The sequence below is a fragment of the Neovison vison genome, chromosome 1 (genome assembly GCF_020171115.1).
Source record: "Neovison vison isolate M4711 chromosome 1, ASM_NN_V1, whole genome shotgun sequence".
NCBI classification, from domain to species: Eukaryota; Metazoa; Chordata; class Mammalia; order Carnivora; family Mustelidae; genus Neogale; species Neogale vison.
In genome coordinates, this window is record NC_058091.1 from 266,394,082 (window position 1) to 266,421,905 (window position 27,824).

The window sequence follows — 27,824 nt, forward strand, 5'->3', positions numbered from 1 at the left end:
CTTGGGGTCCTGGGACTGAGTCCTGCATGGGGCTCCCCGCTCAGCAGGGAGTCTGCTTCTCCCTCTCTCTCCCTCTGCCTTGCTCGGTCTTTCCCTCTAAACAAATAAAATCCTTTTTTAAAAATTGGCTTTTTTTCGATTATAAAAGTAATACATGTTTCTTGTAGAAAAATTAGAAAATACAGATGTCGGGGCACCTGGGTGGCTCAGTGGGTTAAGCCTCTGCCTTCAGCTCAGGTCATGATCGCAGGGTCCTGGGATCGAGCCCCACATCGGGCTCTCTGCTCAGCAGGGAATCTGCTTCCGCCTCTCTCTCTGCCTACCTCTCTTCCTGCTTGTGATCTCTGTCAAATAAATAAATAAAATCTTAAAAAAAGAAAAGAAAAGAAAATACAGATGTCCTAGAATAAAAAGCAAAAGAAAATTTCCCATAATCCCACCACTCTGATTATAGTTAATATTTTTACAGATATTCTTCAGTTTCTTTTGTGTATGTGTTTAACCAGTCCCTGTTCTAATAGTCTGGTACAATAGAAAAAAAATGTGATAAAACTCCCTGTAAAGAAACCTTTGTATTCATCTGCTTCTTTCTTTTTAAATAAATTTCCAGGGATGCCTGGGTGGCTCAGTTGGTCAAGCTTCTCCTTCAGCTCAGGTCATGATCCCACAGTCCTGACATGGAGTCCTGCATTGGACTCCTTGCTCAGTGGGGAGCCTGGTTCTCCCTCTGCCTGCTGCTCCCCAACTTGTGTGCTCTTTATCAGTCAAATAAATACAATCTTTAAATTAATTATTAAAATAAATTTCCAGAAGTGGAATAGTTAGGTCAAAGGATACATTTAAATTTTTTTGTGTTTTATCTTTTAGTAAGAGGGTGTTAATTTATATTCCCAACAACACTTACATTTGTCAAATTTACACGTTGTGTTTCTAAAAATCCTCAACAAGGATGTACCACACTGTTTCTAAAAAAAATTTTTTTTTAAAGATTTTATTTATTTATTTGAGAGAGGGTGTGACTGGGGAAGAGGCAGAGGGAGGAAGAAGCAGATTCTCTGCTGAGCAGAGAGCCCAATGTGGGCTCCATCCCAGGACCCTAGGATCATAACCTGAGCCGAAGGCAGATGGTTAACCAACTGAGCCGCCCAGGAACCCCTAAAAAATTTTTTTGTAATGTCTTTGCTAGTGAGTATGAACATTTTCAAAATGATACTAATCCATTTGAATTTCTTCTTTCACGGCATGCCTGTTCATCCATTTCTGAATTTTGGTGTTAGTGTTTTACGTAGTACTGATTTACAAGAGGCCCAAATAGTAGTAAGACAAAATTAAGTCACGTTTGTTAAAAACATTTTCTCCAATTTGTCATTTGCCTTCTCAGTGATACTCGACATGTCTAAGTCTTGCACACTCATTCAAATATATACACTCATCCTTTGGTTTCTTCCTGTGCTTTGTATCTGGGCTTTCTCCTCTGAAATAATTCACCTATGTTTTCTCTTAATTGTCTTGTGATTTTGTTGTTTGCTTGTAGTTCTTTGGGCTTGATAAAGCTAATTTATAGGTAGGGACCCATAAAATGGAGGCTACCCTAGTGACCTGTTCCACATCACAAACCCAAACCTAAGTCAGACTGCATGCTTCCGGAAACACCTGGCAGGGAAACCTAACATACACCAATCACGAATCTCCAAATTAGCTTCAGCTAGTTTACCTTACCTTAGAAAATAGGACCGGCTAGCCTTCTAAAGAAATCCCCATCCTCCTACTGAGCCAATCATACCCTGCTTCTGTATTGCCTTTTCTAACATCCTGGAAAACTTGTTCTTGCCCCAGATCCCTTCGGAAGACAGCTCCGCTGCTGGTGAGGCACTGTATTCCCCACCCCTTCCTCCATGGACTGTCTTCCCTTGAATAAAGGACATCAAACTTGCCACTAAATTTTTTTAGTCATTTGACAGGTTCTTCTATTTACCTTGGAGACGGTCTAAATAAATCTCTATAGTTACTAATTTCCCCAGCCTAATTTATTGAAGAATTTATCCTTTTCCCCACAAAAGTGAAATGCCCTTATCCTAAGGATTATACTTAAATATCTTGTATACACATCTTGACTTCCAAGTATTCCACTGATGCTTACCTGCCCGTTGTTGTACCAACACCACACTATTACAATTGCAGCTTGGCAATATGCTCTAAGATTTGGTAATGCAGGTCTAGCCTCCCTTCTTAGTTTTTTCTCACAGTTTTTTCCCTTTGAGTCTTAGAAAAAGTGTTATGTGTCCTCCCTCACCCACCGCTATCTATCTGTAATCATTAGAATTTTATTAAAAGAACTAACTTGAGGGGCGTCTGAGTGGCTCAGTTGGTTGAGCATCACACTCTTGATTTCAGCTCAGGGCTCTGAGTTCAAGGCCCAGGGTGGCCCCACGCTGGGCACGGAGCCCACTTAAAAAATAAAAAAGTTAATTTGAGTAAAGTCGGTATTTTCACCTTCTTCTATTCCTCCAAACCTTTCTTATCACGTTTCAACTTTTCTAATTTTTTCATTAAGAGCCTGCACTTAACAATAAGTTTATTCCTAGGTATCTTATACTTTTACAAGAGTATATATATATATCATATATACATACATATATATGTATATATATACATACACACATATATATTACATATATATTATACTACAATAAATATATGTGTTACATTACAACTGCTCTTTAAGCTCCAGTTGAAGCTTATCAATGCTGACTTAAAAATTTTTTTCCAGGTGGGTTATGTGCTTGCAGGAAATCAGAACTAAAGGTTCTTTAGGCGTGGCTATTTATTGTTTTTTTGTTGTTGTTTGTTTGTTTTTTTATACTTGTCATGGCCATTATCCTTTTACACGAATTATCTCATGTGATAATACATTATCTCCAGCAGGCGGGTGCAATTTTTATTCCCATTTTACAGAAGAAGGTTCCCAGACTCAGAGTGTGTGAGGAACTTGGCAAAAAACATACACTTTGTAGGTGGATTTGAAACACATCTGTGACTCTCCAAAAGTAACACACACACACACACACACACACAAAAGTCAGCCAACAGGACCGCTCACAGATGAGCCAATAGATCAGCTGATTCATGGGAGTGCCTTTCCGAAAACAGTCAGCTGAATTAAAATAACAATGCTTTCCATCCACCGTACGGTTCCAGGAGATAGGTTTTCCTCCAACCTAAGACGAGACCTACACTCTGTAGGAACGTGGTAAACACCAGTTGGTACAGTGATCCTCCTTTATTATTAAGGACTCGTGGATAACCAAGAGTGGCTTTTCTCGAGTTTTCGTGGGAACTGTCCGTTTGGGAATCTACCTCCCGATAGCAGGACAAGTTTAGGGAAAAAAAAGAAAAAAAAAAAACCGGAAAGAAAAAACAGGTGAAACCTACGTAAGGCTGGCTACAGCGGAGCACGCGGGAGACAGAACTTTCTGGGGGCATCCTGCCCGCGCGTTTCACGCGTGGTGCGCGCAGGTGGCGCTGCGGTCCCTGCGCTCCGCGTGCAAGCCCACGAGGCGCCCGGGAGGCCACCCAGAGACTCCGCGAAGGTGAGAGGAAGCTTTCCACCCAGGCGGGGGAGGAGGGCGGGCAGGAAGCGGAGCCAGCCCTGGCGAAAGAAAAGACTCCAATTCCCAGCCCCCCGCCCCGCGGGGGTGCGGGCCGGCGGCGCATGCGCGACGCCCGGCCCCCAATTCCCCCAGCGAGGGAGGGAGGCCCCCGGCTGCCGGGAGGCTGCGAGCCGCGGCGGGACCCGAGCGCACACAGGGGCGCGGCGGCGGGGGCGAGCGGGGCTGCGGAAGCGGCGGCGGAGAGCGTGGAGCGCCCCGCTCGTCCGCCCTGACGCGTGCAGGCACCCGAGGGCACCGCCGGCTCGGCCCTGATAGGGGCCTGGCGCCCGCAGCCCCCCACGGCCGAAGAGGGATGAGTGAGTTTCGCCCCGGCTCTAGGGCAGGATGTGGGAGCAGGACAAAGGCTGGGCGGCGGGGGAGGAGTGGGGGACGGCGAGCCGGTGGCCGCTGCCGGAGCCCCAGCCTCGGGCGACCTACCGGAGCCGACAACTTTCTCTGCAACTTTTGCAAAAAGGAAGATAAAAATTCTGCCAGTTGTTGCACAGCTCCAGGTCGCTCCGGCTCCCGCGAGCAGAGGGCAGAGGGGCACCGTACCCTCGCCGGGGCCGGAGGCGACCACCAGCTCCGCCGAGCGGGGCAGGAATGGGCGCCCGTTCGGGCCCCAGCTGGGGACGAGCTAGGGTAGGGGTGCCGGGGGTCGGAGCCGGGGAAGGGGGCGTGCTGCGGCTGCTCGAGTTGCCGTGTCCACGCAGGGTGCGCCCTGAGGGCCCGGTAGCGTCGGATCGCTGCGCTGCAAACCCGATGATGGATGAGCCGTGGTGGGAAGGGCGCGTCGCCTCGGACGTCCACTGCACCCTGCGCGAGAAGGTCAGTTCCTCCCCGCCGCGGTCGTGGGGCTGGGCATTTAATGGGGTCTCAATTCGATGTCCTCACGTCGTTCCGCGTAGGTGCTCAAACTCCCGGTGCCTTGCCTTCGTCCCGCCCTTCCCCTTCTCCCGGAGTGTCGTGGGGCGAGACATTCGAGATTGGGAGAGCTTTAACTGGTCTTACTTACTAAGAACCCAGACGGCTCAACGGAGATAGTCACTAAACTCCTTAAAGCTGCGTTTCCCATAGGATTGACAGCTGAGGTAATTTTAAACAGTGCGTTAAAAAAAAAAAAAAAGACTGTGTATTTATTTTAATGTGAAATTTAAAAATGTATATCTAGCAAGTTCTGCATAGGCTAGATGATAATGATTCCCATTGATTGTAACGATGTAGCAGTTTAAGATAGAAAAAGTTGTGACTCGATGTAAAGAAATGATAGGTAAATGAAAGTACGTGGTATATATGGTTACGCCCTCCTCAAAAAAAAAAAAAATCTCTGGGATGGGACTGAATAAAATTTAAGAAACACTAGTCTAAAAGAGATGTTGCAGAACTGGGAGAATGTGGGGAGAAAACAAACACTCCCCTCCCCCTGCCAGTTTGCCTCTGGGGGCAGCTGAAATATGATCCCTACACTCACTCTCCTCACCTTAAAGGGAGAAGTGCTGATGGGCACGGAGAAGGTAGAACTTCCGAGGTTGGTGGCATGGCCTGTGTGTCTTGCCTGCTGTTTCTGGGCTGAGACTGGGAAGGGTGGTTTGGGGAACAGGTGTGAAATAGAGGAGTGTGTTGGTTTTCTTTTTTTCTTTCTTTTTTGAGATTTTATCTATCTATTTGACAGAGAGAGCGCATGAGCAGGGGAGGGAGGGAAAGGCAGACTCCCCAGTGAACAGGGAACCTGATAAGGGGCTCCATCTAGGACCCTGAGATCATGACCTGAGCCACGCAGGTGCCCCCTGTGTATTGGTTTTCTAGGGCTGCTGTGACAAGGAGACTTAAAACAACAGAAATGTGTTCTCTCACAATTCTGGAGTCTAGGAATCCAAAATCAAGGTGTTGGAAGGGCCATCCTAACCCTTGGAGTTCTTGGCTTGCAGATGTGTCATTCCAGTGAGTTTGGTTGTCACAGGGCGTTTTGGTTATGTCTCTGTCTGTTTTCTCTCCTTGTAAGAACACCACTCGTTGGAATAGGGTCTACTTTAATCCAGTAAGACCTCATCTTAATTAATTACGTCTGAAAAGACCCTCTTTCCAAATAGGACCACCTACAGAGATTATAGGTGGACATGAAATTGGGGACATAAGTAGATACTGTTCAGCCCAACATAGGGAGGGAGAGGTCTTCCTTGTGGGGTACCTGGGTCCCTACACAGACAGGTTCCACAACCAGTGCATTTGTATCCATTGTCTATGGAGTTCTGCTTAAAAAGTCACCAGCTGTTGGGGCACCTGGGTGGCTCAGTGGGTTAAGCCTCTGCCTTCCGCTTAGGTCATGATCTCAGGGTCCTGGGATCGAGCCCCACCTTGGGTTCTCTGCTCAGCAGAGAGCCTGCTTCCTCCTCTCTCTCTGCCTGCCTCTCTGCCTGGTTGTGATCTCTGTCTGTCAAATAAATAAATAAAATCTTAAAAAAAAAAAAAAAAAGTCCCCAGCTGTTAAGGGTTTTTCTCCCTCAAGGGGGGAGTAGCTGTTTTCCATTATTATTATTATTAATTTTTTTTCCTTTATCTATTAATCTACCTCTGTCTGACATTGGTTCCCCAGGCTGTAGTTTTTTTCTGCTTCCTTTGCTCCTCTTCTGGGAGAGCAGAATGGCCAGGGTACAGCCCATTCTAGTCATCTGGAGAAGGAATCCAGGTCTTGGTGGTCAGGTAGAAAGCAGGGATAGCCGTTGGTGTACCAGGCAGTCTAGTCTTGGTTCTTTCCCAGAGCCGGTGGCTAAGTGAAGTAGTAAGAACTGCCATGGAAACTGGGCTTCCTTAGTTTCTCGTAGGCTTGAGTGTAGTCAGTTCTGCTCAGATCTTGGGAGCAATGACTATCCTTGATTTGTCCCTTTGATGCAGGAAGGCTTTAAACTGAACTAGCTCAGTTACCCGAGAACCCCCCCATCTTTCATACGAGCCTTCCAGCCGCTCAGAGGAGCAGGGGCTGACAGTCCCCTGTTAACTGTGCCTCAGCCACACCGCGGTGCCATGGTAATTTCTTATGGGCTACCCATCTCAGCGAGGACACATATGTCCAGATTTTACAGGTTAGAAATAGAAACCTCACCCAGGGGTTGATGCCCGGGGTCTTTTAAGGGCAAATTCCATGTTCCTTTGGCTATGGTGTCCTACCTCCCCAATATATTAACTATTTTTCTCCTTTATTTCTTCTCTCTGCTCAAAGAAACAGATGCCCCTCGAGACAATTTGGCTTTATGGAGAGTTTACAGAGAAAAGTGAGGACTAGGGGGAACCCACACCAGCCTCTCACCTTTCTTAAGAATGAAGGCTGGCCTTTAATTTTCCCCAGAGTAATTTTTTGGTAGGTGTCTATTCCAGTAATACGTTTCTAACGCTGTAGGACAACTTCGCAAGTGTCTGGCACTTAGTCGATCCTCGTTGTTTGTCACATGTTGCCAGGTGAACACAGAGCACGTTTGCTCATGTACTGTTGAATTGTCAGTCATTGAACCAGGAGTGGGTCTGCTCCCTGACAGATGCAGGAAGCAAGGCTGATCACAGAGATAATGGGAGCCCCAGTTTGTCAGATGTGTGATTCCAGAATAACATTGTACTATCGCGTGCAAAATGTGACACTGTGGAAATGAACTGTGGTGTTGGATGCGAACTAGTTACCATGGTCAGACTCTGAGACACTTGTTTAACTTCTCAAAACTTGGAACCTGGCCCCCATTGTCCATTCTCCCCACTAGCACCAGAACTTAGATTGTGTCGGTTCCCTGCTTAAAGACCTCCAGTGTCATCCTGTTGCACTCACAGTGACCTCTGCCTGTAGTACCTGACACGTTGGGCCTTGGCCCGCTCTCCGATATTGTCTCCTCCTCCTTCCCATACTGACCTCCTTTCTCTTCCTTGAATGAGTCAAGCTTATTCAGCGTCTCCGGGTCTTTGCGCCCTGGCTGTTCCCTGTACTTGAAGTCTGTATTCCTCTTTTACTGTTCTCTGTGTCTCTCCATCAAATCATCCTGTTTTCTTTCCTTTATAGTATTTGCCAGTACCTGGATTTATTTTCTGTTGATTATCTTCTCCCCTGCACTAGAATGTATGTTCTGCAGGAATTGGCCTGTGTCTGTCTTGTTCAGTGCCAGTGTCAGTATCCAGAATAGAGTCTCCCTGATCTGAGCAGAGTGGCAAGAAGAATGAATCTCCTTTGGGATTTTTTTTTTTTAAAGAGTTTGTTTATTTATCTGTCAGAGAGACAGGCAGAGCGAGAAAGGGAACACAAGGGGGGAGTGAGAGAGGGAGAAGCAGGCTTCCCGCAGAGCAAGCAGCCTGATGTGGGGCTCGATCCCAGGACGCTGGGACCATGACCTGAGCTGAAGGCAGACGCTGAATGACTGAACCACCCAGGCGCCCCTCCTTTGGGATATTTTATAGGAATGTTAGGAGCGAGTGAGGACCTGAGAACTTGGGACATATGTCACATGACAGGCACTGTGTCTTTCCACTTAATGATTGTTAAACGTGAAGCTGAATGTGAAACGGATCATTGCTTTCACGTAGTGTGTGGTCAGAGTAAGGCTTGGGGCTTGTGACCACCCTCGGAAGGCTTCACAAGTGTGACAGGTAATCCTTATTAGGAAAGGCATCATTATCCCATTGGTTTTGGGTGGCAGGGGGTTGAGGCTGGGAAAGCCTTCAGTTTGCCAAAAGTCACGTCCTTGGGACCCAGCAGCTAGACACCATCAGCAAAATCTAAGCAGTTAGCCTAAAGCATCCTGACCGTGTGGGGGAGAATGGAACCCTCCTCCCGCCCACATCCCTCTAGAGAAATGTCTCCCTCTCTAGCTACTTTATTCCCATGCTCAGCCTTAAATTGCTCCCTTCGTCATCCTTCCTGGCTCTATTGCTTCTGCTGGAACCGACCTAGAACCCCTTTCTCCAGCTCCTTCCTGCTGGGGGTCGGGCTGCCAGCCGGTACCGGGGTGGGGGTGGCGGTAGTGGTCAGGTTTCTTTCTTGTAACACCTGTGCCCTTGAACTTCAGTGAGCACGAGGCAGGGAACAGATCTCACTTCTAAAGCATCACATCCTTGAATGTGTCTCTTCCTATGTCCGTGGTTGTTTTTTTCTTCCACTTATTCTTCTCCCTTAATTCCTTAAACTTCCCCACTGCAAGGCCAATGGTGACAGTGAGGCTGTTGGTGATGTTTCCCCGTAACCAAGTGTATATATCCCCATGAATATTCAGATTAAAGCTGAGAGCCCATTAAAACCTGGGGCGCCTGGGTGGCTCAGTCAGTTAAGCATCTGCCTTTGGCTCAGGTCATGATCCCGGGGTCCTGGGATCAAGCCTCAAATCAGGTTCCCTACCTAGCAGGGAGCCTTCTGCTCTCCCCTGCTTGTGGTTTCTTGCTCTTGCTTGCTCTCTCGAATAAAATATTAAAAAACAAAAACAAAAAAACCTGAGAGCCACCTTTTCTTTTTTCCCCAAAAAGAGGAACCCACCTTAAGTTTAAAATTTAAGACCCCCACCCTCCCAAAGCCATGTGGACAAGCCCTACCTGGCATAATCTCCTAGCTTTATCTTCGGGACCCTGGGGAATCTGTGTGCCAGAGGCTCCCTCCATCTTTTTCACCTCCTAGGGTCGGGGTCATGTGATATCGTGGGGGTGTTCTTGGCCTGCCCCAGACCTCCAGTCGCCTACTTCCTGAAGCTTGCCTCATTGTGTCCTTAGAGAACTTTACCTGTCCGAGACACGTTTCGCGAGCCAGTAGACTGACAGAGGACATTTTTACTGATCTGTGACTGAATTTATACAAAGCTCTTCCTATACACCATCAAGAAAATGATGTTTAGTGATGATAATCTTGGCGGCTACTGTCTGTTGAGCACTCACTTTCCGGCGGTGTGCGGAGCGTGCTCTGTTCCCCAAGCATTGACCCCGAGCGCTGGCATTGACCTTGTTTTTACAGATGGGTAACTACCACACTCAGAGGGTGTGAGTAATTGTTGAGAGCAAACAGATCATTGTATCAAAGCTTGTACATTTACAAAATCATCCATTTTAACAAAGATTGGAAATCCATGGCACAAGACCATCCAAGCTCTGCCGTCCATGGCACCATAGGCTTTGGGTTTCAGTCGGTGTGAGGATGACTCTCCACGTTGGGTTTTCTTTCAGCCATGCTGAGAAGCTAGCAGTCCCGGGCTCTGGCCTTGCCCTGGGCCTTGGAAGGGCTGATTGCCCGGCCGGGGCCTTCCTTATTTGGTCCTGGCCCCTCACCTGTGGGTGATGCTTCTCACCTTGAAGCGGTTTGGCCTCTGCTGTTACGTGTCCCTGGGGTGGACATGATGGTGTTCTGACTTGTCAGGGCAGGGGAGGGATGCCTCCAGGGCTTCTCTGACCTGAACTCTGACAGCTGGAGGTGGGAGAATCTCACCCCAGCTCCCCTGCCCCTGGGTTAAAGCCACATCGTTTTCTAGTGGCTTCTAAAGCATCACATCCTTTAATGTATCTCTTCCAATGTCCGTGGTTGTTTTTTTTCTTCCACTCATTCTTCTCCCTTAATTCCTTAAACTTCCCCACTGCAAGGCCGACTTAATGACTTTTCATAGAAAGTGTTGATCCAAGTCCCTGCTCCGCAGTTTGACTGGGTCACACCCTCTTTGGTTTTTCTATTCCCCTCCCCTCCTTTGGGGCTTCTGCACACCCAGGAGTGAATTCTTCCCAAATCAGGAGCCCAGACTGGATCTACCAATACCAAAATGCTCTTGACACTGGCCACAAGATGTGTCTGCCCAGCTTAGTTCCAGAAATGTGTCATTTTAAGCCTGTCATACCCCATTGGCTGGTTTGGATAAACCCTTACCTACTGACAGAGCTACCTACGGTTGTGGTCTTCAAGGGAGATCCCTTAGGGCCCCTTCCTGGAGGGCAAGGTGAGGCTTTTAGTATAAGCAGACTTCCCGCAGCACTGTTGGGCTTCCCCCACTCCCCCACCCCTGGGTTGTAGAGAGGGGATGGAAGACGGATTGGGAAATGGCGTGCTCAGTGGGCCCACAACACTCACCTGAGGCTTGGTCTCACTGCACCTTACCTATGGAAGAAGCACATTATTTTGGAGTCTTCCTTTCGCCTGCCCGTCAGGATGGTGTGATCCCTGCCCCACCTGCCTCCCAGGTGTCCCAGAGAAAATACATGGATATGGACGTACTCAGTCAGCCTTTGGGGCCTCATGGATTTTGGGGTGGGGCGGGGGTTGGCAGGTGCCCCAGCTGACTGAGGAAGCCTGTGCCAAGTAGGGGAGGACGTTTCAGGCTTTGAGCTGGCCCTGTGCCTCTGCCCTTGACTTGTTCTTTGTCTTCCTAAACCACACACCCCCTTGGGTAAAGCGAGCACAGCCAACGATTCTCTCGTATATCTGAGCACCTGGCAGGTGACACTGTGGGTCTGCAGTTTTCTCTCTTTTTGTTTTTTTAAAGTTCTTAAACCGTGTACACACACACACACACACACACACACACAAAGTGGGGTGGGGTTTTTTTGCTTGTTTGTTTAGGAGACTGCAAAAACCAATACAAGCAAACAGAAGAAAGTCAAATTCCTCCTCCAGTCCCAGCACTTGGAAGTAATCTCTGTTGAAACTTTGGGTTAGGTTCTTCTCTTCCTTTGTGTGGATGTCATCATCATACGTTTTATTTTGTTTTCTGTGTTTTGTTTTTTCGGTAAGAGCGGGAAAAAGCTTGTCTCTAAACACTCTGTTCATTTCACAGTGTATCATGCCCACATTTCTGTATCCTCCTTCTGTACCCAATTCCTGGCTATTGGACACTAGCAAAAAAAAGTAGAAACAAGTGATTGTGCTTATTTAGAATAAGTAATATAAGAACATGGTAACAAAAATTAAGCTACACAAAAGGGTAAATAGTGGGGCGCCTGGGTGGCTCATTCGTGTGTTGAGCGGCTGCGCTGGGCTCAGATCATGATCCTGGGGTCCTGGATTAGGACCCCTGCTTAGCAGGGAGTCTGCTTTTCTCTCCTTCTCCCCTCCCCCTACTCATGCTCGCTCTCTCTCTCTCTCTCTCTCACACACACACACACACACACACACACCCTCTCTCAAATAAAATCTTGAAAAAAGAAAAGGGGGTAGATAGTGTATAGGCTTCTTTCCACCCTGTTCCATTACCCTGGTCTCCCTTTCTAAAAGGTACCACTGATCCCAGCTTCTTGTGAATCCTTCCAGAGTTATTCTCTGCATAAACAAGAACACCTGTGTGTGTGTGTGTGTGTGTGTGTGTTTTCTAACACAGGTGTAGTAAAATTTACACTTTCTTGTACCATTTGATTTTTTAATGTATATTTTGTAATAATTCAAATATTATCTGTGAAACCAGTGAACAGAATCTCCATGATGAGGACGGATTTTTTTTTCTGTCTTTTCTGCTCAGTTATATAGTAGATACTAATAAATTTTTATTGAATAAATGGCTGAGATATTTCTTTTTGGTCATTTTTAATCTAAACATATATATTTCATCTTACAAAATGCACTGTAGGGATGCCCGAGTGGCTCAGTCAATTAAACATCTGCCTTTGCTCAGGTCATGATCCCAGGGTCCTGGGATCGAGCCCTCCACCTGGCTCCCTGCTCAGAGGGGAGCCTGCTTCTCCCTCTGTCCCTTCCCCTGCTCATGATTTCTCTATCTCTCTTTCAAATAAATAAAATCTTTTAAAAAAATAAGCCATTATGTATTATATTTCTAGAACTTAATTTTTTTCTTTCTTAACTGTATACATTAAATAACTTTTTATGTCATTAACTATTTTTCTATGATGTCATGCATCGTGTTTTATTTTGTGGATACACGGGGATTTGGTTGGCTCATCTCCTTCTTGGATATTTAGGTGGAGTTACTACTCATTTTGAGTTAAAACTGAGTTACAGTCTGCAGTAAGATGTACAGATCTTAAGAGTGCATTCAGTTTACAGTGCACGGCGAGTTTGGGTAAATGTGTGCAGTCATGTAACTACCACCATATTCACGATACAGAACAGTGCCAGAGCACCTAGCTGGCTCAGTTGGTAGAGCATGTGGTTCTTGATCTCTGGGTCATGAGTTCGAGCCCCACTTTGGCTATTAAGATTGTTTAAATAAATAAACTTGAAAAGAAAATCCTTAAAGGGGCACCTGGGTGGCTCAGTGGGTTCAGCCTTTGCCTTTGGCTCAGGTCATGGTCTCAGGGTTCTGGGATCAAGCCCTGCATCGGGCTCTCTTCTCAGCGGGGAGCTTGCTGCTTCTCTCTCTCTTTGCCTGCCTCTCTGCCTACTTGTGATCGCTCCCTCTGTCAAATAAACAAATAAAATCTTTTTTTTTTTTTAAATCCTTAAAAAAAAAAAAAAGATACAAGCATTACCAGAAGATACAGAGCATTGCCATCAACCTGGAAAGCTCCACTGTGCTCCTTCTCAGTCAGTCACTCTCCATCCTGCTCCCCAGTCCCAGGCCATGGTCTGCTGTTTGTGGACCGTATTTGTCTTTCCTGGAGTTTCATGTAAATGTAGTTACCCGCATGGACTCTTTCCTGTCTGCCTTTTTCTATTTTGCATAATGTGTCTGAGGTCCTTCCCTGTTGTTGTGTCTGTTAGGAGTTTATTTTTTTCCTGCTGAGTAATACTCCATTTGTTTATGTGTATAACACAAGTCTTTGTTTGAGGCGCTCCTAGTGATTATAAATTGCACCGTGGTGGTGATCCTAGTCTGTCTGTGGGTATGGTCTTGGGAATAAATTCTTAAAATGAAATTGTTGGTGACAGGGTAAAATGTTAAGAACTTTGCACATTGCCCGTTAATAAATTTCCTGAAAGATTGTGTCTGTTTGCACTTCCAATGGTGCCTGCTTCCTAGCAGCTTTGCGAGACCTAAGTATTGGCTTTTATTTTAAAAAAAAAAATCAGTGCCCTTTGGATAGGTCAGAGGGTGTCGCCTGGCTTTGTTGGAAAGGAATGGGAACCCAGAGTGGAAGAAGCTGTGGAGGGGAGTGGGAAGGGAACTCTAAAATAGATATTCCCAGGACCTGGGGAGCCCTGTCTGCAGAGGGAACCAGCCTGGGGCACGTGTCAGTCTGGGGGAGGGCTGTTGAGGTCCTCTCCTACCTTGGCTGGAAAACGCACTGTGCTCCTTCTTAGACCGCTCCGTGTGTGGTGCCACTGGCCCCGAAGGAGCAGTTCCTTAGAAATTGAATCCTTCTTGAGGCCAAATTTGCATTGTCCTGAGGATTGGCTCTCTTGGAGGTCACAGGAGCAGGCAGAGCCAGAGGCTGGGCATTCTTTGGGATAGAGACATCCACACTGTATCACGAGCTACCCAATCCAGAAGTGACGGGGCAGTGACTTGGGTGTGTGGGCTGAGGCAACAAGGATGGGCGGGGAGGGTCATTAAAAGAGAAGCCTCAGGAACTAGATTCAGTGACTGTAAGGAAAAGTTGGAAAGAACCTAAATGCCCATCAGAAAGGAATTGGTTTTACTGTGATGTGTCTAGTACACTAAAATACGGGGGACCTATGAGATGTGACATTATGGAAGACAGCTTGGCACATAATGACTGCTGGTTTTCTGGTTTTTTTCTCAACTCAGCATGTCTGACTCTGGAGTGTCCCTCTGTTTTGATTTTTTTATGATAGAGATTTTTAAAGATACACAAAAGTAGAGAACATAGTAAAATGAACCCCCATGTACCCTCCACCAAGCTTAGTACTTGTTTCATCTGTTCCTCAGACAGCATGTCAGTTTACCCATAAATATCTGGTAACAGACTTTTTTTTTTTTTTTTTAAATGTAGCAACCATGCCATTATCACACCTAACAAAATCAACGACAATCACTGATAATCTATTACTGTCCGGCCCATATTTACCTTCTCTACGGGTCTCAAAAATGGCTTTTATCATTGGTTTAGTCAAAACATTATCCAGATAAGGTCCACATATTACATTTCTTAAAAAAAATTACTCTTGGGGTGCCAGGATGGCTCAGTCTGTTGAGCGTCCGACTCTTGATTTTGGCTCAGGTCATAATCTTGGGGTCGTGGCATCAAGCCCCACAATGGGCTCTGCGTTCAGTAATGGATCTACTTGGGATTCCCTCTCCCTCTGCCCCTCACCAATAAATAAAGAATTTTTTTTAATTACTCCTAAGTTTTTTATTTGCTGATGGCCTCCCTGCCCACCCTCCCTGCCCAAGTCCCTTAAAACCATTTTTTTTTTCCTATAATGTTGACTTTTGGAGAAGCCAGGTCATTTGTTCTGATAAATGGCCCCTACCTTTGATTTGGCCTGTTACTTCCTCATGGTATCATTTAACTTGAGTTCACGGTTCACAGTTTGTTTCCTATACTTTCCTACTTTTTTTTTTTTTTTTAAAGATTTTATTTATTCATTTGTCAGAGAGAGGGGGAGAGAGCGAGCACAGGCAGACAGAGAGGCAGGCAGAGGCAGAGGGAGAAGCAGGCTCCCTGCCGAGCAAGGAGCCCGATGTGGGACTCGATCCCAGGACGCTGAGATCATGACCTGAGCCGAAGGCAGCCACTTAACCAACTGAGCCACCCAGGCGTCCCTACTTTCCTACTTTTGTGGGATTTGAGTATGTTGTAGCCTGCTTGCTGTCAAGCTGTCGGCTCAAACAGCACTTCCTCAGAGAAGCCTTCCCTGACTCCACGACGAGGTTGGGCCTGGGCCCCTTATTACATTCTCAGACCGCCCCATGTTATTCCTTCATTGCTCAGCACGGTTTGTAATTACACAGTTCTTAAGGGGAATATTTGATTTAGAACCAGCTTCCCCCCATAAAGGGCAGGCCCGTCAGGGCAGTCTGGGGCTGTGTCTCTTCAGTTCCCAGCAGAGTGACTGTTGCACGTCATGGATGCTTATCTGGAGTCTCTGCCTTATAGCCTACGCATTGTCTTCGCGGACTTCACTGTTGAAACAGGCTTATGGGGTGGGTAGCATGGCTCCCAGTAACTCCATCCTGCTGGTAGAGAAGAGGCCTCTGAGAGCTTAAATGCTCAGCCAGGGTTTCCCTCTTAAGTGGGAGAGCTGGGACTTGAAAACCATGGACATGCTGTCCGGAGTCTGCCTTAGGATGGCAGGAGAACGGCAGCCAGCCTTGAAGTCAGTGATGGCGTAACGTGAACTTCCCTTCAAGCGATCTGAGAATGTGCGGGTTAGTGGCCTAAAGCCCTTGGCTCTGAGTTGATAATCTCTTGTTAGTATCTCCTTTGGAGCTCACTTTCTGTTTTGAAATAATATCAGACTTACAGAAGAGTTGCAAGCATGGTACAAAAATTGTGAACATTTTATTTAACATGTTTGCCTTACCCTTCTCTCCTTCCATCTTTATTCATTTTTTCTTCTAGAACCGAGTTGCATGGGGCGCCTGGGTGGCTCAGGGAGTTCTTTGCCTTCGGCTCAAGTCATGAGCCCAGGGTCCTGGGATCAAGCCCCGAGTCTCGGGCTCTCTGCTCAGCAGGGAGTCGGCTTCCCCCTCTCTCTCTGCCTGCCTCTCTGCCTACTTGTGATCTCTGTCTGTCAAATAAATAAATAAAATCTTAAAAAAAAAAAAAAAAGAACCAAGTTGTAGGCATCATACTCCATTATCCTAACTCTTCGGGGTTCATTTTGTATGGGATTGGCCATGAAGTGGTTTCTGGGGGGCATTTTTGTCAGGCCACTAGGGACATCTTCCTAGGTGTCAGGAACCTCCCTGGAGGCCTGTTTGGGGAGGAAGGGATTTTAGCACTCTGGTGAGAAGGGCCTAGGGGCCACAGGTAACCTTTCTAGACCATGAGTCTGGGGAAGGCAGAATTCTGGCCGATTTCCTTGGGCCATCTCCATGACCTCATTGGCAGATAGCCTCTTTATTCAGCATTTACTGAGCCCCATATACAGCCTGTAGACCTATAGGGGGCTCAGCCAGGGTAGTGTAGACTCAGCCATGTCCTAGGGACCCCCAACAGTAGTGTGACGATAGTCCACATTACCGTGCATTTATGGGTGCTTGCTTGACAAATACTGCCTTCCACAACCCAAGTCCTCAGCAGCCCCCTCTAGTATGTACTATAATTATCCCCTTTTTACAGCTGAGACATCCTTAAGTAGATGGTTAAATGACTTATCTAAGGCCGTACAGCTAAGAAGATGGCAGAGCTGGGATTGGAAGGTACACAGCCTGGCTCCAGAGCTCACCTTGTTAACGGCTGTACAGATGGTGATACCTCGTTGCCAAGAGATGTGTGAAAAGCTTCAAAGAGGAGGTGCAGTTTGGGCGGGGTTCAAAGAATAAGCAGAAGCTTGCTAGGCTTGCAAGCTTGCTACTTGTGATCTCTGTCTGTCAAATAAATAAATAAAATCTTTTAAAAAAAGAAAAGAAAAGAAAGCTCCTCCTAGCGTGTGCTAATTTCGGTTTCCTCTTTAAAGATTTTATTTATTTATTTGACAGAGAGAGGTCACAAGTAGGCAGAGAGAGAGGAAGGGAAGCAGGCCCCCTGCTGAGCAGAGAGCCCGATGCGGGACTCGATCCGAGGACCCTGAGATCATGACCTGAGCTGAAGGCAGCGGCTTAACCCACTGAGCCACCCAGGTGCCCCTCGGTTTCCTCTTTAAAGACTTCATTTAGTTAAGGGAGTTGATGTGTTTTGGGTGCTTGTGATAGGCCAGATGCTTTTAAATGCTTGGTGCACATTCTCTCATTGATTATTAATGTTGCTTTAAAGAAAGACCAGTTGGGACGCCTGGGTGGCTCAGGTGAATAAGCATCTGCCTTCAGCTCAGGTCATGATCCTGGGGTCCTGGGGTCAAGCCCCACATCGGGCTCCCTGCTCAGCAGAAAGCCTGCTTCTCCTTCTGCCTATCTTGCGTTCATTCTTGGATTCAACATACATTGTTTAAAAGCTGATGACATGCCAAGTGGTACCATCTCTTGGGAATAGAAGTGGTGAACACAACTATGTTCTCTACCTTCACGGAGCTTGTAGTCAAGCATCAGGCTCACGTGAAGTGCATGTAGAGCCCAGGTGGGTGTCCAGCTGTGTCCCCGGGAAATCTGAGACAACGGTAAGTCTGGAAATGGGGAATGCACTAGACCACTAGGCTGCCTCAGGCTGGGTGGCGGAAAGCAGTAGAATTTTATTCTCTCACAGTTCTGGGGGCTAGAAGTTCAAAATAAAGGTGTCTGCAGGACTGTGCTCCTACCAGAGGTTCTCGGGGAGGATCCTTCCTTGCCTCTTGGTGCTTCTTGGCTTATCGCTGCGTTTGTGCATTCTTGGTCTCCATCTTCACCTGGTCTTCCTCCTGCATCTCTCTCTGCCCAGTCTTTCCTCTGTATGTCTGTGTGTCTCCGTTTTCTGTTCTCATGAGGAAACCAGTCATTGGTTACGAGCCCACTCTAATCTAGTACAACCTTGTTGTAACTGGGTCAAGACCCTATTTCCCAAAAAAGGTCACATTCTAAGGTTGTGGGTAGATAGGGATTTTGGGGAGACATTACCCAACTCCGTACAGGGGGAAGCCTTCATTTTTCTGTGAATTCTCAGAAGAGTCCAGTACCTGTGATCGGCTGACCACAGTGGCAAAAATCCTGGGCGGTAGGTGGGCAGGGGAATGGAGTTCCACCTGGAGAGACTCAGGGGTTGTGGTCATGCTTACCCTCCTGACCTGTTTTGGGCTGAATGGTTGGGTCAGGGTGGAGGATCCATTAGAAGGAATCTGAAAATTGAGGAAGGGACCTGAAAGTGTCATGTGACGATCTATTGAGGCCACCACTTAGGAATGGGGACCCAGGAGGGAAGATCAATCCAGGGTTGAACCTCTTACAGAGAACCACCCATGCACCTAAATAAAGGAGGGTGTGGGGGAATGAGGGGTACCCCCAGTTGAGAAGGTGTGAGAGATGTGGTCATATCGAGAAGCTGCTGAAGTGAAGAACTTGGGGGACGTTTTATAAAAGGCCATGAGTGTTGTCTGTGGAGGCGTTGGGAGGTCTTGGGAGGGGAGCAGAGTGGGAAAGGGACTGCGGAGAGGCAGGCGCACCTGTGTTTGGCCACGACTGGATACCCAGCCACTGTCAGGGGCCTGTCACTGAATGTGCTCTGGAGGGCAGAGGCTCTGGCTTCTGGGAATAAGGTGTGTCTGGAGCTGGCCCTCTCCTGAGTTCAGGGGGCCCGTGATCCATGCGGTGGCTTGTGGTGACCTTTCTGTCCGCTGGAGGTATGCTACCAACCAGGGGTCAGCAGGAGGGAATGTCACTGGCATTGTGGGCTCCATGTGCCGCAAGCCACCCTCTCGAGAGTGTTGAAATGGTTTTCTCGCAGAGATGTTGGTTCTTTACCGAAAATACCCCCTAGGGCCTTATGAAGCAATTGGAGCGGATAGGGGAAGGAAGGTGAGCCTCGGGCCTCGCAGGGCCTCCTAGGTCGGTGGTGTGCGCTCCTGAGGCCTCTGAAGAACCAACCTACCCGCCTCCCCTTTCTTTTTCCCTTTCAATTTGCAAGTCTCCACTTCCTGTTGGTCACCTTGGTTACACATGGTGTTTCTTCATGTCTTGCTACTCTTTGTTCTCAGGCAGACACGATCCCTCAAGCTCTTTCCCAACCAGCTGGCCCCGTGCCTGGAGGCCCAGCCTCCCTAGGGAGGCAGCAGTTGGCAGCACGGAGACGAGCATGGCAGGAAGCACAGAGGAGACCAGTGTGGTTTGCCCTCAGCGGCTGGTGTGGGAGAGCAGCTCCGCCCCGTGCTGCATCTTGGGCCATTTATGAAGTGGTGGTCACACACAGCACAGCATCCCACGCCAGGTCCCCGGGCCAGTTCCTCTGATGTCCCAGTCCAAGCTTTGCCACTAACCTGCAGGGTGGCCTCGGTTTTCGGGGTACCCGACTGATCCTGGTCGTGGTACCGCTCACTGGGCCCACCTCAGCAGGGTGAGTGCTGGGATGGAGAGCCCAGGAGTAACAGTTGTCCGTAGGGCGAGAGACAGTGAGCGAGAGGCGTGGGGGCATGCGTGTGTAGAGAACCAGCTCTGGGTACATGCTCAGGCTTACCTCTCAGTGCTGCGATTGCTGGTGAATCTAATTTTCTTTGTATTCATATATGTGTTTCCTAAAATTTCTGGAGGAATGAGTTATTTTGTAATTGGTTGAAGATAACATTACTTTGGAAGGAAAACACAAACCTAAACTATCCCGTGGAGGCCACAAAACCATGTTAGAAGCATGGAGTCAAAAGACCAGATTCAGAGCCATCACTTAAGACCTTAAGGAAGTTCCATAGCCTCTCTGAGCTGTCCTTGTCTGGAATACCAGGATGCGGAGAATCCCCACCTCGCGGGCTTGTTGGAGGATTTGAGGACTGAATGCATGGGACACAGTATCTGGCAAATGAGATACATATGTATTTGAGATGATGTGTGCAACACATGTATATAAAATGGAAGCTTGTCTAGAACTATTGACCACAATGGGTGATTCCAGATACTTGTGAAGACCAGAGAGGAGTTATAAAAGCCTGGGGATACTGAATTCTAGGGGAAAGAGAAAGCTCTGTCCTTAACTTTGGGGTGGCATATGCCTCAGTCTACCCAATAGGAGACGATTTCCAAGGAAGAATCAGTTGTTGCTTTCCAAGGAGGATTGAGAGTTGAGTTTCTAAAGAATATATAGAAAAGATATGTGTACATGATATATGAGGTGGGGCAGTTGGCAGGTTGGGGGCGGCATTTAATTTGGACCCGAGTCCCTAGACATGGGGCAGGGCACTCAGCCCTTGGCTGCCTGGTGGCATCTGTAGCCTCTTGTGCTGGTCCTGGGCTCCTAATAACCATGGCTTTGTGGAAATTCTTACCAGGGCAATTCTGTGGGGAGAAGCAGTGGTTTTTGATCTCAGCGAACTTTTCAGTAAATCTCTCGGCTTAGCATCATTGACTGATTGGGAGTTGAGCCAGGAATTTTCTCGGGAGTCTCACCTTGCAGATGCATTGGGGTTTAATTTCCCTAGCACACCCATGCCCAGCGGCCAGCATCCTGAAGCACCATCTCCCAGAACTCTGGGAGTTCTGGAGTTCTGGGAGTTCCCAAGCTCTCTGGGTGGTTGTTACTCTCCCTGCACCCCAAAAGGAAGGGTGGAAAGGAAGATCTGTGGGTAACCAGATTTAATTGAGAGTGTCCTAAAACTGTGTTCAAGTTTTTTCCCAAACAAGTGTTTCAGGGCTTCTAGTGAGGTAATACATGATCCCTTTTAGGAAGGAACAAAGTAGGATGCAGTGTAAAGTGTGGCCCACAGATCTCTGTTCTTCAGGGAATGAACCTTGGGTCTGGGATGTGATGGAACACACATTAGGAAACATTGCCTTGGAAATGACTGAGTGCAGAGTGCATAATTGACCATTCTTGAAGTTCCCAGTCCCTTGTAAAACACTACCTGCTTCCTCTGTGTTCACCCTCTGCTGCTGCTGTTGGGTAGACTGAGGCACACACCACCCCAAGGCAAGGACAGAGCTTCCTCTTTGTCCTAGAATTCAGCGTCCTCAGGTTCTTAAACCACCTCTCTGGTCTTCCTGAGTATTTGAAATCGCACATTATGATCGTTTCTTTCAAGCTAAGATAAGGAACAAATAATTTTTATTTACCTTTTCATTTCAAATATTTGCCTTGTCCAAATTTGAATGTTTTGTTAATTATTAAGTGTCTTTTTTATGTCAAGTATTGGGGTCCCAGAGCTGAACAAGATGAAACCATCCCTTTCCTCATGGTAATTACAGTTGAGGAGTAAAGAAAGACACTAAAAGTGAATGGATAGATGGATGGATGGATGGATGGATGGATGGATGGATGGAGAAAAGTTCTAGATGCTTGGGGAATATCTGACAGGGCATGACTAGGATGTACTTTTCAGAGGTGACTTTTGAGCTGAGATCCAAAGGAAGAGTAGATTAATAATGAGAAGTAAAACCATAAGGCATTTAGAAACAACTCAGTGCAAGACACCAAGGGTTAAAATGAAGACTTCCCTTCCTCCCTTAATAGGAGAAACCAGGGGTGACTGGCTGAACGTTTATAGTGCATGTGACCTTCAAACTTCTCTGAGGTTAGCCTCAAAATGCCGCCAGAGCCTGTGTGTGAAGAACACAGGCTGACTTTTCTCCCCCATCTGTCCTGCAGCAATGACAGGCCAGGGTCCCTGCCCGGCTGTCCTGGCTGTGTGCTCGGGGCCCGTTTAACTAACTACACTTCAGCCTGGCCTCACCCGTTCTCCCAGGCACATTTGAGACTAGCCCAGGTGTAGAATATTTGCCACCTCTGCCAAGGTCAGTGCCTCTGTGGGGGAGGGGAGAGCAATGGCGGCGAGATCTATGCCTGGAATCTTCGGAAGCCCGTCCAGCCAGCCCTGCTCCCTCTGTGTGCATCCCAGTTTGGGCTTGGTAGGCCTTGTGATTCACTTGTCGGTGGCCTTTCTGGGAGCACTGTCCCTCTCAGATAATCCTCCTGCTTTGCAGCCTGCAGACAGAGCTCTTCTTCAGCAAGCAGAGTACTTATTAAAGGACTCAGCCTTTTCTGGACATGTACCAGCTACCTTTCCCCCAGAATGGTGCCCCTAGTCACAGAAGTGTCCTGTGTCATAGCAGTCCCCGCCTCTCCCTCATTGGTTACCCTAGTGAAGGATTCAGGGCTGTATAAGGGAAACTGTGGCAAGGCAGGGATGGCCACAGGCAGAAAAAGCATTCCCCCAGCTGGTGTTGGCTGAGGTCACTCCTGTGTTCATCACGAAACACTCTCCATCCATTCATTCATTCAAACATTCATTCACTCATTCAGCAGACACTCATTAGCCCTTGCTGTGTGCCAAGTCCCAGGAGCACGGCCAAGACATGGAGGGAAAAGTGACTCCCTCTCTCTCCCAGAGGTCACATTCTGCAGGATGGAGGGAAGAGGTGAAACCCCTTGCTTGACAGCCACTGCGCAGTGTGGGAAGAAAGGCTGCTGTGGCATGGGAGGGAGGTCAGGGAAGACCTCTCTGATAAGTGACCAGCACAGACACCGCAAGGAGGAGAAATGGCCCAAACGTCCAGAAGGGGGTTCTGGTGAAGTCACGACACAACCTTACGGTGATAAAACTCTCGGCAGCTGCTGAAAACATGGTTTCCGGAGCTGTCTTGAAGGGAAATTGGGATACCCTTGTAGATTATGATCCCCTTTTGTGGGCATTTGCACAGAGAAAACATCTGAAGAGTCCATGTAAAACTTAACAGGACTTCTCTGTGCACAAGGGATCAGAAGTGTTATTGGTTACTTTTTTCTACTTTCGGAAATTTGTTGGCGAATATATGATTTATAACTAGTAAGGAGGAAAGAAAAAGAAAGATCACTGCTTCCGGGTTAGACTTGGGCGGGATCTTAGGTCTTGTGTGGATGAAATAGGCTAGTTAGCACAGTGCTGGCGTGGGGCATGGTCTTATGAAAGGGCTGATTTTCTCACAGTTAAGATGTGGGATTGCCAGGGAATCCTTGGAAATACATTTTGAGTGGGGCCTTAGTACAGTGGGTGTCTAATCCCTGCCTCTTTTTCTTTTCAGATTGGAAACAGAGTCATTGAAATTCAAACCGGTTACACATTGAATGGATTTTTGTTGTTGTTGTTGTTGTTGTTTTAATTTCAGTCGTTCTTTTGGAAGTTATTTTTAAATTTGCTTTTAAGGTTTGTTGGACATATAGCATTCTGTTAGTTCTAGCTTGTACTATCATTGGATAGTTCTATGCATTAAGCTGTGCTCACCATCATAAGTATAGTTATGTCTGTCACCATATAACATTATTACAGTGTATTGACTGTATTCCCCATGCTGTACTTTTCATCCTCGAAATCATCTTTTTTTATTGACATTATAGTAGTTTCAGGTGTACGACATAAGGACCGAATATTTGTATATATTGGGAAATGATCACCACAATAAGTATAGTGTTCATCACTTCACGTAGTTACTTTTTTTTTTTTAAGATTTTATTTATTTATTTGACAGAGAGAAATCACAAGTAGATGGAGAGGCTGGTAGAGAGAGAGAGAGAGAGAGAGGGAAGCAGGCTCCCTGCTGAGCAGAGAGCCCGACGCGGGACTCGATCCCAGGACCCTGAGATCATGACCTGAGCCGAAGGCAGCGGCTTAACCCACTGAGCCACCCAGGCGCCCCACGTAGTTACATTTTTATCTTGTAATGAGAACTTTTAAGATTGACTCTCTCAGCAACTTTCAGAAATACGAGTCAGTGTTACTAACTCTAGTCACCATACTGCACATTACATCCCCAGGATTTATTTACTTTGTACTTGTAAGTTTGTATCTTTTCACCATCTTCACCCATTTCACCCATCTCCTACCCCTTCGCCTGTGACAACTACCAATCTTCTCTGAGTTTGTTTGTTTGCTTGTTGGTTTGTTGTACTTCAAGTGCTTTTTAAGAATCCAGTGTTGAAAGCATGAAAATAAAAATCACACAAGATCTGAGCCCTCCAGAATACTGCTGTGAACATTTTTGTCTGTTTTTTTCTTGTCCTTTGTTACAATTTTTTTTTCATTATTACTATTTTGAAAAACCAAAATAAAGTGCTTTGGTAACAGAAGGGGTTTTTCATAAAGATGGATTCCACCTCCCGCACCTGAACTCCTCACTGTCCTCTGTCCCTGTGTCCCATCCTGCTCCTCTCCGAATAGGGAGGACGGTGTGCTCTCCTGTCGGACTCAGGTGATGACGGGCCAGAGGCTTAGGAGGGGGAGTTTCTAGAAGCCCCTGCCTGTCCTGGTGCCCTTCTTCATCGATGCCCTCCTGCCCCCCCCCCCCGAATTCCTGCTGGCCACAGAGATGTTGCCCCTGCGCTGCTGAGAGGAAGGTCATTCTGCCTGGCCGGGTTCCTGCCCCTTTCCGCCCACACTGGCTGCTGAGCGCCTGCCAAGTGCCTCCCTAATCCGGGAGGGCTTTACAGGCCGCCCCTCGCAGGCTGCTCTTTTGTTTCTGGAATCCAGGCCCCTCCGTAGGAGGGGCTGGCTTCGTGCACCCTGGCTGCTGGCGGCCAGGGCCTTAAGCTGCCTTAGGTCAAAAGTGCTTGGGGAGGAATGCGGATCTTTAAAGCAAAGCCCTTGCAATGAAGACCTTTCCCTCCTCTAATTGGGTTAGGGAAGGAATCAGCTGCGCCCTCCAACTAAACCAGGGAGGCACGCTGGCGTTTCGTTTGCCAAGGAATCACCCTTCTCTGCAGCAGAAGCCCAGGCTCAGAGCCCCTGATTGCATTTGGCTCAGGGTTCTCTGGAAGACCTGGGGTGGGGGGTTGGTTTCCTTTCCCGTGGAGGCCCTTCGGCGGCCCCCCCCCGCCCCCCGGCTCCCCAGCCCCCCTGTAAACCCTCAGGTAGGAAGCTTTATTCCACCGGCCGAAGCAGGTTCCTTTGAGAGTCCAAAGAGCTTTTCACAGAGGCAGATAAGCTCAGTTTATCTGAAGTTTGATTGCCCAGCGCCCAGCGCGAGGAAAAGGCCACTAAAGCTTGCTGATTGCCCTTAAGTGCCATGTCCTTTACAGTTGAGGCAGCGTGACCCCCATTTTTTCCTATTATGGTGCCGGGGCTCAGAACTCAACCAGGTTAATCAAGAGTGGGGTTGGGACCCCCCAAGCTGCCCGACTTCACAGTCTGTGCTGGGCTGCTCCCCAGTGTGTGGGGACAGGAGTGGACTGGGTGCAGGGAGGTACATAACTGATTCATTCTTTTTTTTTTTTTTTAAGATTTTATTTATTTATTTGACAGAGAGAGATCACGAGTAGGCAGAGAGAGAGAGGAGGAAGCAGGCTCCCTGCTGAGCAGAGAGCCTGATGCGGGACTCAATCCCAGGACCCCGAGATCATGACCTGAGCCGAAGGCAGCGGCTTAACCCACTGAGCCACCCAGGCGCCCCATAACTGATTCATTCTTGTTCTTGTTTTTTTAAGACTATTTTTTGGGGCAGTGTGAGGTTCGCAGCGGTACTGAGCAGAGGGTGCAAAGGTATTCTGTACCCCACAGTCTCCTCCACTTCACATGCCCCATGAGGCAGTACCTAGTACCTTTGTTCCAGTCGCTGAGCTCAGTGACACAGTGTTTGTCACTTAAAGTTTTCGGTCTGCTTCAGGGTTCTGTCTTGGCAGTGCACGTCCGTGGGTTTGGACAAATACATGATGACGTGTGTCCGCCATCATAGTAGGATACAGTCATTTCGTTGCGCTGAAAATCCTCTGTGCTTGGCCTCTTCTGTCTGTCACCACCCCCCCAGGCCCCAGCAGCCACTGCTCTTTTTACCCTCTCCATAGTTTTGTCTTTTCCAGAATGTCATATAGTTGGAATCCTATTAATATGTAGCCTTTTCAGATCATCCTCTTTCCCATAGTAATGTGCATTTAAGTTTCCTCCTGCCTTTTCCTGACTATCCTTTTTTACTCATGCCCGTAGTTCTGGACCAGCTGCCTTGGTGCCAGGCACACACCGGACTCTGGGACAGTGGTATAGGCCACATGGCCCCGCCCCCGTCCTAGGGAGCAAGAGCTTAGCAGGAGGACACATAAATAAGTAAAATTTGGCCATGAAGAGTAGCGTGGGGGTGCCTGGGTGGCTCAGTGGGTTAAGCTGCTGCTTTCGGCTCAGGTCATGGTTTCAGGGTCCTGGGATCGAGCCCCACATCGGGCTCTCTGCTCAGCGGGGAGCCTGCTTCCTCCTCTCTCTCTGCCTGACTCTCTGCCTGCTTGTGATCTCTCTCTGTCAAATAAATAAATAAAATCTTAAAAAAAAAAAAAAAAGAGTAGCGTGCTCTGAGAACCAGGGGGACCTGATTTGGAATGGTCAGAGGCCAGAGAAAACATCCCTTAGGAAAGGATATTTATTTAAGATTTTGTTATCTGTCAGAGAGAGAGAGAGAGAGCGAGCGCACAAGCTGATAGGGAGGTGGCAGGCAGAGGGAGAGGGAGGAGCAGGTCCCCACTGAGCAGAGAAGCTCCAGGGGGATTGGATCCCAGGACCCCAGGATCATGACCTGAACCGAAGGCAGGCATTTAACTGAGTGAGCCACCCAGGTGCCCCAGGAAAGGACATTTAAACCAGGACATGGGGAGGGAGCAGAAATGGGTTGAAGAGCCTCCCAGGGCAGCTGTTGTACGTTTCAGAATCCTGCCCACTTTTGGCGCCAGCTGTCTGCTAACTCCTTGATGTGTATTGTTGCCCGTTCCAGAGGTCCATAAGTCCGTAACTTTCTCTTTCTTTTTCTTCTTTTTTTTTCTTTTATGCACAAATGGCTTCCTTTGAGAATCTGCTCAAGCCACTGGACCCTTCCCCAGAAAGTAGACGGAGGGAAGACCTACAGTGTGTTGCTCTGAGCTCTGTCCTCCCAATTCATCCAAGAGAAAAGTCCAGAAGCTGTTACGTTTGGCTGAGTTGAGCAGGGAGGGAAGTCCGGACTTTGCAGGTCTTCCTTGTTGTGTGTTGGGACTTTGACCTGCCTTGATGAGGGCTCTGCAGCCTGGGCCGAAGGTCAGTTGTCTGATGTTCTGTAACCAAGGATCTGTGAGTGTGGTTGCTTCATGTCGGGAGCCTCCGAGCTCTTGGCCGAGAGGAGATACCCACAGAGCCTGCAAGTTTGTAGGGCCTGCTGGAGGGTAGAGAGGGAGACTGCTGTTGGAGCTGTGGTCCCCCATCGGCTGCTGCTCCCAGCCGTGGGGCTGTGGTCCTGGAGGGGCCTGGATCTTCACACAGAGTCATCCTGCCGGTCTTGATGCCTTGCTCAGAGCCCTTCCATGGCTCTCTGGTGCCCTCAGGACAGGCTAGATATTTTAGCAGGGCACATAAGATGGGACTGTGCCCGCCATCCCCGCCCGCTCTGTCCAGGCACACCCTGCCTGTCTCTCTGTTCCAAGTGCTTTGGATTCCCTGGGCAGAACACCTGTGTAGCTTTGCAAGTGCTGTTTTTCCTTCGTCTTCAGCAGGTCAGTCCCTAGACATCCTTCCAAATCTTGGCCGGATACATCTCTCCTCCTTGAAGTCACCACTGACTGCTCCTTTGTACCGAGAGGCTCAGGGCATTTGCTGCTCACTGTAATTCAGTCCCTCATTCCTCCCTAGCTCTCCCC

At 47.9% G+C, this 27,824-nt stretch overlaps 1 protein-coding gene across 2 annotated transcripts in view; it reads left to right on the forward strand.

Annotated features, from left to right (window-relative positions):
• Positions 1-3,217: 3,217 nt before the first annotated feature.
• CCNJL (cyclin J like) overlaps positions 3,218-27,824 on the forward strand; it is a 54,052-nt gene continuing 29,445 nt past the window's right edge. Inside the window, exons 1-2 of one of the 2 annotated variants that reach the window (XM_044230280.1) lie at positions 3,218-3,590; positions 4,364-4,478. In XM_044230280.1, coding sequence (XP_044086215.1) covers positions 4,413-4,478 — 66 coding nt within the window. In that variant the 5' untranslated portion in view covers positions 3,218-3,590; positions 4,364-4,412. Of the gene's footprint in view, positions 3,591-3,841; positions 3,968-4,363; positions 4,479-27,824 lie in introns of those variants that run through there. The other variant, XM_044230271.1, reaches the window with a different exon arrangement.